Below are 14341 nucleotides of genomic sequence, written 5' to 3' on the forward strand. Positions count from 1 at the left end.
CCAAGGTAAGAAAGGCTGAAAGACGACCACCACTGAACAAGACACACAAGCTGAAACGTCAAGACTGGGCCAAGAAATATCTCAAGACTAGACAAGGTTTTATGGACTGATGAAATGAGAGTGAGTCTTGATGGGCCAGATGGATGGGCCCGTGGCTGGATTGGTAAAGGGCAGAGAGTTCCAGTCCGACTCAGACGCCAGCAAGGTGGAGGTGGAGTACTGGTTTGGGCTGGTATCATCAAATATGAGCTTGTGGGGCCTTTTCGGGTTGAGGATGGAGTCAAGCTCAACTCCCAGTCCTACTGCCAGTTTCTGGAAGACACCTTCTTCAAGCAGTGGTACAGGAAGAAGTCTGCATCCTTCAAGAAAAACATGATTTTCATGCAGGACAATGCTCCATCACACGCGTCCAAGTACTCCACAGCGTGGCTGGCAAGAAAGGGTATAAAAGAAGAAAATCTAATGACATGGCCTCCTTGTTCACCTGATCTGAACCCCATTGAGAACCTGTGGTCCATCATCAAATGTGAGATTTACAAGGAGGGAAAACAGTACACCTCTCTGAACAGTGTCTGGGAGGCTGTGGTTGCTGCTGCACACAATATTGATGGTGAACAGATCAAAACACTGACAGAATCCATGGATGGCAGGCTTTTAAGTGTCCTTGCAAAGAAAGGTGGCTATATTGGTCACTAATTTGTTTTTGTTTTGTTTTTGAATGTCAGAAATGTATATTTGTGAATGTTGAGATGTTATATTGGTTTCACTGGTAAAAATAAATAATTGAAATGGGTATATATTTGTTTTTTGTTAAGTTGCCTAATAATTATGTACAGTAATAGTCACCTGCACACACAGATATCCCCCTAAAATAGCTAAAACTAAAAACAAACTAAAAACTACTTCCAAAAATATTCAGCTTTGATAATAATGAGTTTTTGGGGTTCATTGAGAACATGGTTGTTGTTCAATAATAAAATTAATCCTCAAAAATACAACTTGCCTAATAATTCTGCACTCCCTGTACAAATAAAGTATACTTAAGTGTATCAAACAGGGGATGGTACAGCGAGCGGTGAGGCTCTCCATATGCCCCATTCCCTCTCAAACCTCACGGCTGCGTCATCAGCTCCCGCCAGCACACGCTCATATATATAAGTAGAGTTTAGCCTTCGGATAACCTCCGTTAGGCAAGGAACATACCTTGATTTCCAATTTTTGACTATAGCCATTTTGGTTGAAAGAAAAAGGTGTCCCAGTACCACCCTCCCCTCACATGGTATCCCAGCCAGATCAATCCATAAAAGAGCCAATGAGGGGGATGGCGGGAGCTGGGAACCTAACAAGTCCGAGGCGAGAGAGAATGTAGCCCTCCAGATATCTTGCAGCCTCGGACAAGACCATAGAATGTGATACAATGTGCTCCTATCGCCGCATCCCCGCCAACATAAACATGAAAGATCCGGAAATATATGACTCAGGCGATCTGGTGTATAGTACCACCTTAGTATGGTCTTCATCAAGGATTCATAGTGCAGAGCACATCTAATATTTTTTTTTATACAGGAAAAGGCTGCCGACCACTGTTCATCAGTGAACACCAACCCCAAATCCCCTTCCCATGTAAGCAGCGGGGTCGTTTTAACGAATAATCCCTTATCCCCCATCATCATATACAAAGGCCGCAATCGTGTACATTGTGGCGGAGCCAATGACCACAGACTAAACACTTCCCGATTGCACACCAGATTAAACGGACAATTAGCTGTAAAAAAATGTCTAATACACAAGTATTTATAAAAATCTGTGTGTGGAATCAGGAACTGCTCATGAAGATATTCAAAGGGGCAGAGGGTCTCCGAAATAAATAATTTGGAGAGAAGGTCCAATCCGCCCCGCGCCCAGGACGACACCGAAATATTCGGGATAAGAAAATTAAGTACAGTTACTGGGGCACTTGGCGGAAAGGATCCAGACTCCAAAGTACACAATCCATGGAATCGGACCCAACTTTCCAAAGCCATGAGTACTAACGTCGGGAGAGGTGGCCAATTAAATGTCGGGTGCAGAACTGCGAGCAAAAGAGTTTTTAAATTACTACCAGGGGATAATATTGTTTCTATATGTACCCACTGTTTCGCATAATTACCTACCCACCATTCCCTTAACTGGGATACCTGCGAGGCCAGAAAGTACTCATGAATATTCTGGAGACCCAATCCCCCCCGAAGTTTAGGCCTCTGCATTATTGCAGTTGCTATTCTCGGTTTATGTCGTTTCCAAATTAAAGCATTAATCAGTTTGGAGCACTTCTGAAAGAAACTGCTTGGGGGGATAATAGGTAATGTCTTAAATATGTACAGGAGTCTTGGGAGGGTAAACATCTGAAATGATGCAATACGACCTACCCAAGACACCTCATATTTAGCCAGATTATCAAGGTCCTTCTCTAAGAGCCTTAATAATGGGACATAATTTACTACGAATAACTTCTTAAATGATGCTGTAAGCTTTATCCCCAAATAGTCAATTTGATTGTTTTGCCAATCCAGATCAAAAGTATCCTTCAGCTTCTTCATCTGTACAGGAGGGATTTTTATTGGGAGAGCCTGAGATTTGAGAGCATTTAGTTTATAGAATGAGAGCTCTCCAAATCGGGTTATGACATCAATAGCAGCTGTTAAAGACATTTGAGGATTTGACAACGTCAAAATAATGTCGTCTGCATATAGACTGATTTTATGTTCTATACCTCCTATATCAACTCCCTTCACCTCAGGGCACTGGCGAAGGGCCTGAGCCAGGGGCTCTATGGTCAAAACAAATATCAGGGGGGACAGGGGGCAACCCTGGCGGGTACCATTACTAATATCAAAGGGGTCAGAAAGTGCCCCATTGACCCACACTCTGGCACTTGGTTGGGTATAAAGTGCCCTGATAGCCGCCAGGATTGCTCCCGTAAATCCCATCTTCCCCAGCACCGAGAAGGCGAACCACCAATTGATGCGGTCAAACGCCTTCTCGGCGTCTAGGGTAACCAAAAGCGTTGGAATTTTCCCTCTCTGGACATAGTCCAGGATATTTAATGTCCGCCTGGTATTATCCTGCAACTGCCTACCTCTTACGAATCCAACCTGGTCCATATGGACAAGTGTAGTAATACAGGGAGCCAGACGACTTGCCAACACTTTTGCATAAATTTTTGCATCTGTATTTAACAGTGATATCGGACGATAGCCCCTTACATCATCTGAAAGAAGGTCAGTTTTTGGAATGGTGACTATCCTCGCCTCCAGCATCTCTTTTGGAGGACGACCGGTACTCACCATTTCCCTAAAAATCTGACATAAATAGGGGGAAATCTCTTTTTGAAATAACTTATAATATGTGTTTGAAAAGCCGTCTGGCCCTGGTGCTTTATTATTCGGTAGTGTCGTGATAATTTCGAGAATTTCCTGCTCTGTCACTGGGGAATTTAATTTCCCTAGCTGGGCCTCAGTAAGGCTCGGAAGGTCAATGGAATCCAGAAACTGATCCACGGCCACCGAGTTTACAGAGGATATATCTGGAAGGGATTCTAAGTTATAAAGGGTTTTATAAAAACTCTGAAAGGAGTTCGCTATACCTTGTGGATCAATGATCTTTTTATTCGTAAATTTTGACGTTATATAAGGGATCTTGTTTTTGGTAGTTCTCTCCTTCAATCTATGGGCTAGTAATTTCCCTGACTTATTATCCTGTGCATAATATAATGCACTGGTCTTTTTTAGATCGCTCTCATATCTATAAAGTAAATGCTCCTTCAATTGGAGGCGTAAATTCTGCAACCGAGTTCCTATAGTGGCAGTGGGGTTCATTTTGTTACTAGACTCCAGGGACCTAATCTGTAGAGTCAGAGCGGTTGTCCGTTCCTCTCTCTCCTTCTTTGCTATACATCCAATTTTAATATGCAGACCTCGCATATAGGCCTTGTGGGCATTCCAGAGAGAAAAAGGATTAGACACTGATCCCTCATTAATGCGAAAAAATTCCTTTAAACCCTCCTGCAATGTTAATCTATGTTTAGGGTGCTCCAGTAAATGGATATTATCATGCCAAAGAAAGCATGGGGGTCTTTTAGAATCCTCGCCAATTGTCAAGGTGACTGGCGCATGGTCAGACCATGTAATCATCCCTATGGATGAACATACTGCTATGTTTAACAAGTGGCGATCTACCAGGAAAAAGTCATTCCTGGAATATGTCTGGTGGACATTTGAAAAAAAAGAAAAATCCTTTTCTCCCTCATGATGAAACCTCCAGACATCATAAAGATCCTCTCTCAATAAGAGGGAGTTGAGACCCCGGATGGACCCTCCAACTCCTGATGATGAATCCATAACTGGATCCAATATAAAGTTGAAGTCTCCACCCCAGAGGATCAAACCCCTCCTAACCGCATTCACCTTAGTCACTAAATTACGTAAAAAACGCAACTGATACCTATTCGGAGCGTATACAAATACCATGGTGAAAATCACGCTATTTACGGATGCCACCATGATAATGTATCGCCCATTTTGGTCAACTATGGATTCAAGCAGTTGGAATACAACTGAATCCCTAATTGCCACCATCACACCTCTTTGTTTTTTCGTATAATGAGAATGGAAAATATGTGAAAAATGAGTATTTTTAAGTCTATACGCATCCTCCTTCAGGAGATGTGTCTCGGTTGCGCAGACTATATCCCCTTTCATGGTCTCTGCTTCCCTCCACAGCATGGACCTCTTGAACGGGCTGTTTAGGCCTTTCACATTTATTGCAACGATTTTATAAACCATCTGTTCATGGGTCCATGCTGTGGACGGATTGCACCCCTACCGGATCAGGTTTCTGCCATATTAAAGCCTGTAAGCAATGTATCTCATCTTTGCACTGCCAAACAATACATAAATCACAAACAATTCTACATAAAAAGGGAAAAAAAAAAACAACAACATAAAACACAATTATTTTAAGACAAACAAAAACCTGGCATATAATGCCGTTAATCCTTTGAAGGGACATATATTTCGGCTCATGGCCAGAAAGGGCTGCTCGGCATTGCCCCCACACCCTCTACCCTGCTAAATTCCCCTGGACCCCCTCATCTATGGGGCCTTTCCCCCTGGGTCACTAAATGCCATTCAGAGTCCAGGGAAGTAGGTGGACTTTGACTTTTATCCGGGATTTCCATCTTGATATTCCAAGAGTCTAACAACTGCTTCCCGGACTTCATGGAAATTATGACATGTACAGTTCCTTGGTGATGAATCAGGACTCTGGTCGGGAATCCCCATCTATAAGGGATATTATTCCAACGCAACGCAGCAGTGAACGCACCCAGCTGACGGCGCTGTTGCAAGGTGGTAGCAGATACGTCCGCAAAAATCTTAATCTGATGGTACGGGGAAGGCAAGGTACCTAATTTTCTGGATGCTGCTAATAGCACTTCTTTAACATGGAAAAAATGAATCCGTACCACGATATCCCTCGGTAATGAGCTAGGGAGGTACTTAGGTCTCATCACCCTATGCGCTCTATCCAGGGTCAAGTCCTGTGGGGTGAGTTCAGGAGTCAGGATTTTCATTATGTTCTGTAGGTAGGGAATCAGATCTTTTAATGCAATTTCTTCAGGGATCCCTCGAAATTTGAGGTTATTCCGGCGTGATCTATCTTCTAGATCAACTACCTTAGCCTTAAGCCACGCTATTTCCCCCTTCAGATCACTATGAGCCTCTTTAAGTTGGTTATAAGATACAGCGTATTCCTCCATCCTTGATTCAATAGAATCCACCCTGCTCCCCACCTCTACCACCGCCATCTGCAACGGGCGAACCAGGGAAATTAAATCTTTATGCATAGAGTTGCTAAAAAGGACCAGCATGTCTTTTAATAGGTTACCTGATGCAGGTTGGTCATCAGTAGGGATCGCCTGGATTGTTGGAGTAGTGTAATTAATCACCTCGCTCACCTCATGCATCGGGGTTGGAGTTTCCCCATCAAGCTGTACTCTTGCTTGTGCCCGTCCCACTCCGGGCGGCTCTGACGATGAAGTCAAACAACTGACATACTTCTGGGAGCTCTCCGTCTCCATCTGCGGACCACGAGGATCTCCGGGCCTCTCACACCTGGTTTGAGAGCCTGCCGCTCCAGATGGATGTAAACCCGACTCACGTCTAGTGATGTTCCGGGCCTCTACCTCTTCCGGATTGCGCTGGTGGGGTGATAGAGGTAATAGTGGAGGTGAGGGAATATCTCCAGGCGGGGTTCCCTTTTCCATGAAGCCGTCCAGCTTCCCCTGTTTCTTCGCCGACCTCATGTCCCTGGTCATTTCCGCTTTCACTTTCAGCCGTAGCGTAGCGTAGCGTAGGCTCAATCGCTCAATCGCAGAATGCAAAGTCCGTTATACCGCTGTCGCTGGGTAGTCGAGCAGGAGCACGCCGGAGCTCTCACCTCACGCAGCCATCTTACTCAGCCAGCAAGCCACTGGCAAGAATAGGCATTTCTACAATGGGACCGCAATTGCGGACCGCAAAAAATGGAACGGTCGTGTGCATGAGGCCTTAGTCTCACAAGAATATTTGGACATGCAATTGTTTGATTGCTTCTATAAAAAACTGTACTACTTATGTAGTACTGTGTTTTATGCTGCCTGTAGGAAACTGACAGGCACTATTAGGCTGCACTTCTGGCACATTCTGATAGGCATACACTGCATACAGGCCTGGTGACCTTCATTAGGCCCCCGGATGCAGTGTACAGTCATCGGCACCTTATGCCTGAGAGAGGAAGCTCCCTCTAAATCACTTAGATGCCTTGGTCACTTTTAAAAATCACATCTAAGAGGTTAAAAGAGTTGGTCCGGCTCTTCTGCCAATCTGATTTGTTAGAGCAGGAGCAAGGCTGTTATGTGAGAGCCAAGTTCCTGCCTTTTGCTGCACTTGAGACCCATGCAGTGCTTATTCTAGGCTGCCATAGGCGGTGGCCTAGAATAAGGCCTGTTAATGACCATAAATAGGTGTATCTCTGGTCATTAAGGGGTCAAGAAATGAAAGTTATGCTCTGTTCTGATTCGGTGGCTATTTTTCTATTAGACAGTTTTGATAAATGAGTTCCACTACTCCTTATTTAAAGTTGTTGTCTCACTTCAGCAAATGGCATGTATTAAAGTTAATACAAGGCACTTACTAATGTATTGTGATTGTCCATATTGTCACCATTGCTGGCTTGATTAATTTTTCCATCAATACATATTTTCTCCTTATTTCGCCATGCTTTGCTGTGGCTAATACATATAAAATCCATGTTACCGCTTGTTAACATTATGACATAGCTAATTTAAGTGCAACAGACCACAGACATCTAAGGCATATAATTTCTGCAGCAGCACTTCAGTACTAGAATTCGGTAATGCCATGTGAATAGCAGTGTATGTGGTTTTGTTAATATGAGTGTGAAATATGTTAATTTGATTGAATGTATCACCATCCATTGCACATCATTAGGGAACTCATATATACTACATTATTCCAGTAAAGACCTTTCTTTCTGGAATGAGTTTGAATAAAATATGTCCAGGTTATATTAGTTATTCCTGTCTTTCTTCCCCCATCAGGCACAGTATATATTTTTACACCAGTGTGCTGTGGACCTGTTAGCAACCAAAGGTAGTAACCAGGCCATCTGTTTTGTAAATTACTCTGCTCTTCAGAAAATGGACTCTTTGGATGCCATGGAGGGTAAGCACATACGGTATCATTTTTTCACTCTGCCTTCTGCATTTAAACTAGGATTTTCTGTAGAAAGAATATAACAGATTGCTATCAATAAAACTGCATTATATTTGTATTATGTTTCCATGTTTTGCCAGTATTGGAAACAGATCATTTATTTCACAGCGCTCATCTACAGATCTCTACTGCCGGCACCAACCATGGGTGAATCATTCCAGCATTCTTAAGTTTAGAACATGTATACCACGATATAAAAATTATTGGGAAAGGTATTTCTCCCTTGTTCTCTAGATTCCTCAGCATGTACCCTGGACAGACCTGGCACTTTTTTTTTCCAACAATACAGGGTGGGCCATTTATATGGATACACCTTAATAAAATGGGAATGGTTGGTGATATTAACTTCCTGTTTGTGGCACATTAGTATATGTGAGGGGGGAAACTTTTCAAGATGGGTGGTGACCATGGCGGCCATTTTGAAGTCTGCCATTTTGAATCCAACTTTTGTTTTTTCAATAGGAAGAGGGTCATGTGACACATCAAACTTATTGGGAATTTCACAAGAAAAACAATGGTGTGCTTGGTTTTAACGTAACTTTATTCTTTCATGAGTTATTTGCAAGTTTCTGACCACTTATAAAATGTGTTCAATGTGCTGCCCATTGTGTTGGATTGTCAATGCAACCCTCTTCTCCCACTCTTCACACACTTATAGCAACACCGCAGGAGAAATGCTAGCACAGGCTTCCACTATCCGTAGTTTCAGGTGCTGCACATCTCGTATCGTCACAGCATAGACAATTGCCTTCAGATGACCCCAAAGATAAAAGTCTAATGTCTAAGGTCATACATAATAGTTATTTGTCACTTAAAGGGGTTTAGCCAAGTTTTAAACATATTCCTTATCCACAACATACCGTATTTTTCGCCCCATAAGACGCACTTTCCCCCCAAAATGGGGGGGGGGGGGAATGCCCCTGCGTCTTATGGGGCGAACGCTGACATTTTTACATTGCAGGCTGCGATGTATGCGAGAGCGGGGAGGGGCTGGGAGGAGGAGCCAGGGGCCGGTGCAGTCACTGTACTCCGGCCCCACCGCTCCAGTGCTTCACTATACAAATATAAAATGTCTCATTCAATTAAAAGTGATTAAACATGCTCCCCCACTTTTAATATTACCGTACACCCTAACAGTTTCTGTAGAATGCAGGCAGGCAGGCCGGGCGGGCGATATCGTAACTCCCTGATGTCACGTGCCTGCGCCGCCTACTTTATGAATGAAGCAGGCGGCACAGGCACGTAACATCAGTGAGTGACGCGCCGGCCACCCGGCCTGCCTGCCTGCGTTGTACAGAAGCTGTTAGGATGTACGGTAATATTAGGAGTGAGGGGGCATGTTTAATCACTTTTAATTGAATGAGACATTTTATATTTGTATACTGCAGCACTGGAGCGGTGTGGGGGGGGAATCTGTGGATGACACTTTTATGGGGAACATCTGTGGAAGGCACTGTTAAGGGGTGGGGGGTCTGTAGATGGCACTGTTATGGGCCGGGGCGGTCTGTGGATGGCACTGTTATGGGGTGGGGGGTCTGTGGATGGCACATATATTACAGTGCCACCCACAGATCCCCATATCAGTGCCACCCACAGATCCCCCATAACAGTGCCATCCACAGATCCCCCATAACAGTGCCAGCCACAGATCCCCCCTGTAACAGTGTCAGCCACAGATCCCCCCTGTAACAGTGTCAGCCACAGATCCCCCCTGTAACAGTGTCCATCACAGATCCCCCCATAACAGTGTCCGTCACAGATCCCCCATAACAGTGCGTCATCCACAGATCCCCCCATAACAGTGCGTCATCCACAGATCCCCATAACAGTGCCATCCCCAGATCCCCCCATAACAGTGTCCTTCACAGATCCCCCATAATAGTGCCATCCACAGATCCCCAGTAATAGTGCCATCCACAGACCACCATTAGTTCCAAACCCACCAAAAGCCCAACTTTTGGGTAAATTTTTTTTTTCTCTTATTTTCCTCCCCAAAAACCTAGGTGCGTCTTATGGGCTGGTGCGTCTTATAGGGTGAAAAATACGGTAGGTGACTAAGTGTCTAATCAGTGGAGGTCTGACTGCAGGGAAACTGTTCATGTGTCCTCCCATATTAATGGTGCAGTGGTTAAGTATGTGAGCTGCCCCTTCCTTAATCTCTCTAGGACTGTCAGATAGGGCTATACTCGCCTCTCTCCAGCAGTCCCATAGTGAAAGAAGAGAGAGATAATGTGCATGCTCAACCACTACTCCATTCATATGGGCAACACAAGACTCCCATTCTTGTTATCGATGGATGTCCCAGTGGTTGGACCCCAACCAATCAAACCTGTGGATGGGGAATATGTTTAAATCTTGACACAACCCCTTTAACAAAATAAAACACAGAGATATATAGATGCTCAGCTCACCCGTCTATTTTCATGCAAGGTGCTCAAAGTCTAACTAACTCACCCAGTCAAAAAGAATATATATAAGTAGATATTATTAATAGACTGGCACACTGTACCTGGCAACAAGAAGAGACTAAGCAGATATTGTACAATATAATAAATAATAATTTATTTTCCCTATTGCGGTTAAAATATAAATAGAAATTTAATGATCACAATAAAATAGAAAGTAAGATAAAAATGAAAATGAATCTAGTATGAAATAAAATATAAAAACTATTTAGAAAAATAATTTAAAAAATGATGAAATTGTCACCAAAAGGAAAATTGATTATGGAGGGAATTTAACCCCAAAAATGGCAGTAAATGTTCTTGTTGAGAATATCAGTTGATCGGTAGCAATATGACTGCTATATATCCACAGAGGATCAATAATGATCAAAAAATTTCTTTCCTGATCAATGAATTGATCATGATTGAATTGGTTGCTACAAAGTCTGATGTAGTTAACTAAATAGTTCTCTGTTAGGTGATCATAATGATACCAGATATCGGCTGCATAGTGTTAATCAGGTGTGTAGATCTTATAATTGAGGCAGATTTACTGTTCCCACGATAAATGACTGGTTTTGTATTAATAATTCCTATTATATTACTTGATACGGCCGTTTCAACAAGTAGTCTAAGTCTTATAGCAGGCAGGTATTGTCTTTGTATCTCCTGTTGTGTCCCACACAGAGATAATACCCTGCCTGCTATTACCTTTCTGACGTCTTCTTATGGGTGCGTTCCCTCTTATTCTATATGCCGTCCAGGTGAAATTTACTGTCCGCTGTATTCTCCTCACACGCGCGGCAGGCTCGGCATCCTACGTAGCGCTTTTTAGGCTCAGGCGTCCCATGTGGTGCTTTGCAGGATCGGCGTCCCACTTGGTGTTGGGTGGGCTCGGTGTCCCACGTGATCAGTATTCGCTGATTCTGTATGCCGGAGAGGCTTCGGTGGATCTGAGGGCTAGTATAATTACAAGGAAGCACTTCCTATTTCATTAACATGTAATGTCCTTTTACTGCAAATTTTAACACCCGTCTGTCCAGACAGTAAAAGGACATTACACATCAGAAAGGTAATAGCAGGCAGGGTATTATCTCCGCGTGGGACGCCACAGGAGATACAAAGACAATACCTGCCTGCTATAAGACTTAGACTACTTGTTGAAATGGCCGTATCACGTAAAATTATAGGAATTATCAATACAAAACCAGTCATTAAATAGACAGTAAATCTGCCTCAATTATAAGATCTACACACCTGATTAACGCTGTACAGCCGATACCTGGTATCATTATAATCACCTAACAGAGAACTATTTAGCTAACTACATCAGACTGTGTAGCAACCAATTCAATCATGATCAGTTCATTGATCAGGAAAGACATTTTTTGATCATTATTGATCCTCTGTGGATATATAGCAGTCATATTGCTACCGATCAACTGATATTCTCAAAAAGAACATTTACTGCCATTTTTTGGGTTAAATTCCCTCCATAATCAATTTCCCTTTTGGTGACAATTTCATCATTTTTTTTAATTATTTTTCTAAATACTTTTTATATTTTATTTCATACTAGATTCATTTCTATTTTTATCTTACTTTCTATTTTATTGTGATCATTAAATTTCTATTTCTATTTTATCCGCAATAGGAAATTAAATTATTATTAATTATACAATATCTGCTTAGTCTCTTAATTGTTGCCAGATACAGTGTGCCAGTCTGTTAATAATATCCCTTTAACAAAATAGCCTGGTCATAATTGTTATTTCTTGTTAATTCTTTTTAGGTGATGTTGAACTTGAATGGGAAGAGACAACCATGTAACATTCAATATCAGACAAAACCTTATCCTATGTTACTCGTGGCAGAAGCCAAAAGAGCTCCCTCTTATGGAGAACAGCAGAGGAGATGTGAATTTGCAACCAATTACCCCTGTGCCTTAAATCTTTGTCAGTTGTAATGTTATGTGCACAGAAGCACAAGATATTGAAATATTTTTGCACTGCTGTGGACTACGAGTAAAGGATTGTAAGCAGATTCAAAAAATTATCTTGAAAGAGATAAGCAGAGCCAAACTGAATATAAAGTGTTACAGTGTTACTGTCCTCTGTGTGGATACCTCTGTTTGAATAACTACTGCATTCTATTTGAAAAATGTATATATATATATGTTGTCGGTCTTAGGATACCATGCTCTGATCCTGAACAGCTGAAGGGTCATCCTGTGACACCATGGAAATATTTTGGCCTTTACACAGCACACAGTAGCTCTTCAGGGATACTTGGGGCTATTTAAGACTGCCAATTCTTTTATCATGCCTTTTTCAATATTTTGCATATAGCTGGTGATGAATTACCTCATTTATCTGTCTCTTTTTTATTGAAAATATGTTATAGAATAAAGGTTTGATTTACGATACCTACTGATAAATTGTTGTTCTTACTTTCACCTAAGGATTCCCAGTAAAATTCTAGCAGAACAGTGTGCAATGCTATACCAGAAAATTTATTACACCACCAATATAATAGAATTTACAAGGTAAAAATGGAAGTCTAGCCGAGCATGAATGCACATTTAAACTGGTGATAAATTATTGTGAGTCGTATCCTGATGACTGTGACCTCAAAGAAAAAGATACTGTAAAGGGTACACAAAAGCTCCACAAATGCATGTGACATGCTTTTACAAGCAAAATGTCCAGATAATCTATCAGTTATTTTTAAAGATGAGACTGCTATATTTTTTTAATACAAAAGCTATTTGTTTATGCGTAAAAGGTCAACCTTTAGGCTAGTAAGACAGTAAATAATATATACTTTATTTATTTTACTTACTTATATAGCACTGACATATTCCGCAGTGCTTTGCAAAAATCATCATCACACTGCCCCTAGTGGAGCTCACAATCTAAGTTCCCTATTAATATGTCTTTGGAGTGTGGGAGGAAACCAGAACATACAAACTCCATGCAGATGTTGTTCTTGGTCAGATTCAAACCTAGGACCCCAGGGCTGCAGGGCACCACTGCTAATCACTCAGCCAACGTGCTGCCCTAGATAGATAAATAGATAGACAGACAGCCATGTGATAGATATGTAGGCATAATTAAACATATCTGGGTCCATAATATCCCTAGTTTAAAGGGAATGTGGCACCTATATATTTTACTTATCAAAACCAGTATTTTGAGGACAATAGATGTGAAACTGTGCCAAATAACTGGTGGGCCCCTGATTTCAACCCTTTATCCCCTATACAGTGATCTGATCTTCGTTGCAGGGGAGCCACCAGGATGCTACCTCTTGAAATAGTCCTGGTGCAGTTGGCAGTTGACCCACAGGGTTCAGAGATTCCCGTGCAAAGCACCAAACAGGAAAAGCACACAATCTAGAGGGACCCGGCAAACAGATATAAGCTCCAACACAGAACAAGCAGATGGAATTTGAACAGACCCAAACAAAAATTGTTGCATAACCAGGGGCAAGACACACAATTCAGAAAATAGAAGGGAAATTTAACACATCAGTCAAATAGGTTCACACACAGAGCCCAGGAAGGTTATCCCTAGCAGTATGAACTGAAGAGATATTCAAAGCAAAATAGCCCTAATTCACACCCACAAGAAGCCGACACCAGAACGCACGGAAGACTGGTAACATGAACCGCCATTAAACACAATTGCCCTAATTCAAATCCACAAGAAGTCAGTGCCTGTACACTTGGAACAATGGTGAAAAGTGAACCGCCATTGTAACACAGAAAAACATATTATTTTTTTCTGATCTTTTTGTATCTTTTGATTGCAGATTTTTATTTGCTGTACCTGATTATGGGGGAAGCATCTTGTTTGAGATGTTGGTAATACCATTTACGGATATGCTTTACAGCAGCCACATAGGCCGTGTAATGAATATGAGACATTCATTGATGTCTATGGGAGAGTTATAAACATGCTATGTGACATGTGCAGAGATCACTGTACAGGGAGAGAGAGTAGATAAGCTGCAACCATTTACTACGGTGAATTGAAGATATGTTATCTATATTTTGAGATCTCTTCATTGCCAAATTGTGTC

At 42.0% G+C, this 14341-nt stretch overlaps 1 protein-coding gene across 3 annotated transcripts in view; it reads left to right on the forward strand.

Annotated features, from left to right (window-relative positions):
* The window catches only part of PTPRQ (protein tyrosine phosphatase receptor type Q), a 538157-nt gene extending 525517 nt beyond the window's left edge, over window positions 1-12640 (forward strand). For all 3 annotated transcript variants that reach the window (XM_040408443.1, XM_040408453.1, XM_040408462.1), the window contains 2 exons: window positions 7640-7763; window positions 12051-12640. In XM_040408443.1, the coding sequence (XP_040264377.1) occupies window positions 7640-7763; window positions 12051-12088 (162 nt within the window). In that variant the 3' untranslated portion in view covers window positions 12089-12640. The remainder of the gene's footprint in view (window positions 1-7639; window positions 7764-12050) is intronic.
* Window positions 12641-14341: the final 1701 nt, after the last annotated feature.

Source organism: Bufo bufo, chromosome 1 (genome assembly GCF_905171765.1).
Source record: "Bufo bufo chromosome 1, aBufBuf1.1, whole genome shotgun sequence".
Classification (NCBI taxonomy): domain Eukaryota; kingdom Metazoa; phylum Chordata; class Amphibia; order Anura; family Bufonidae; genus Bufo; species Bufo bufo.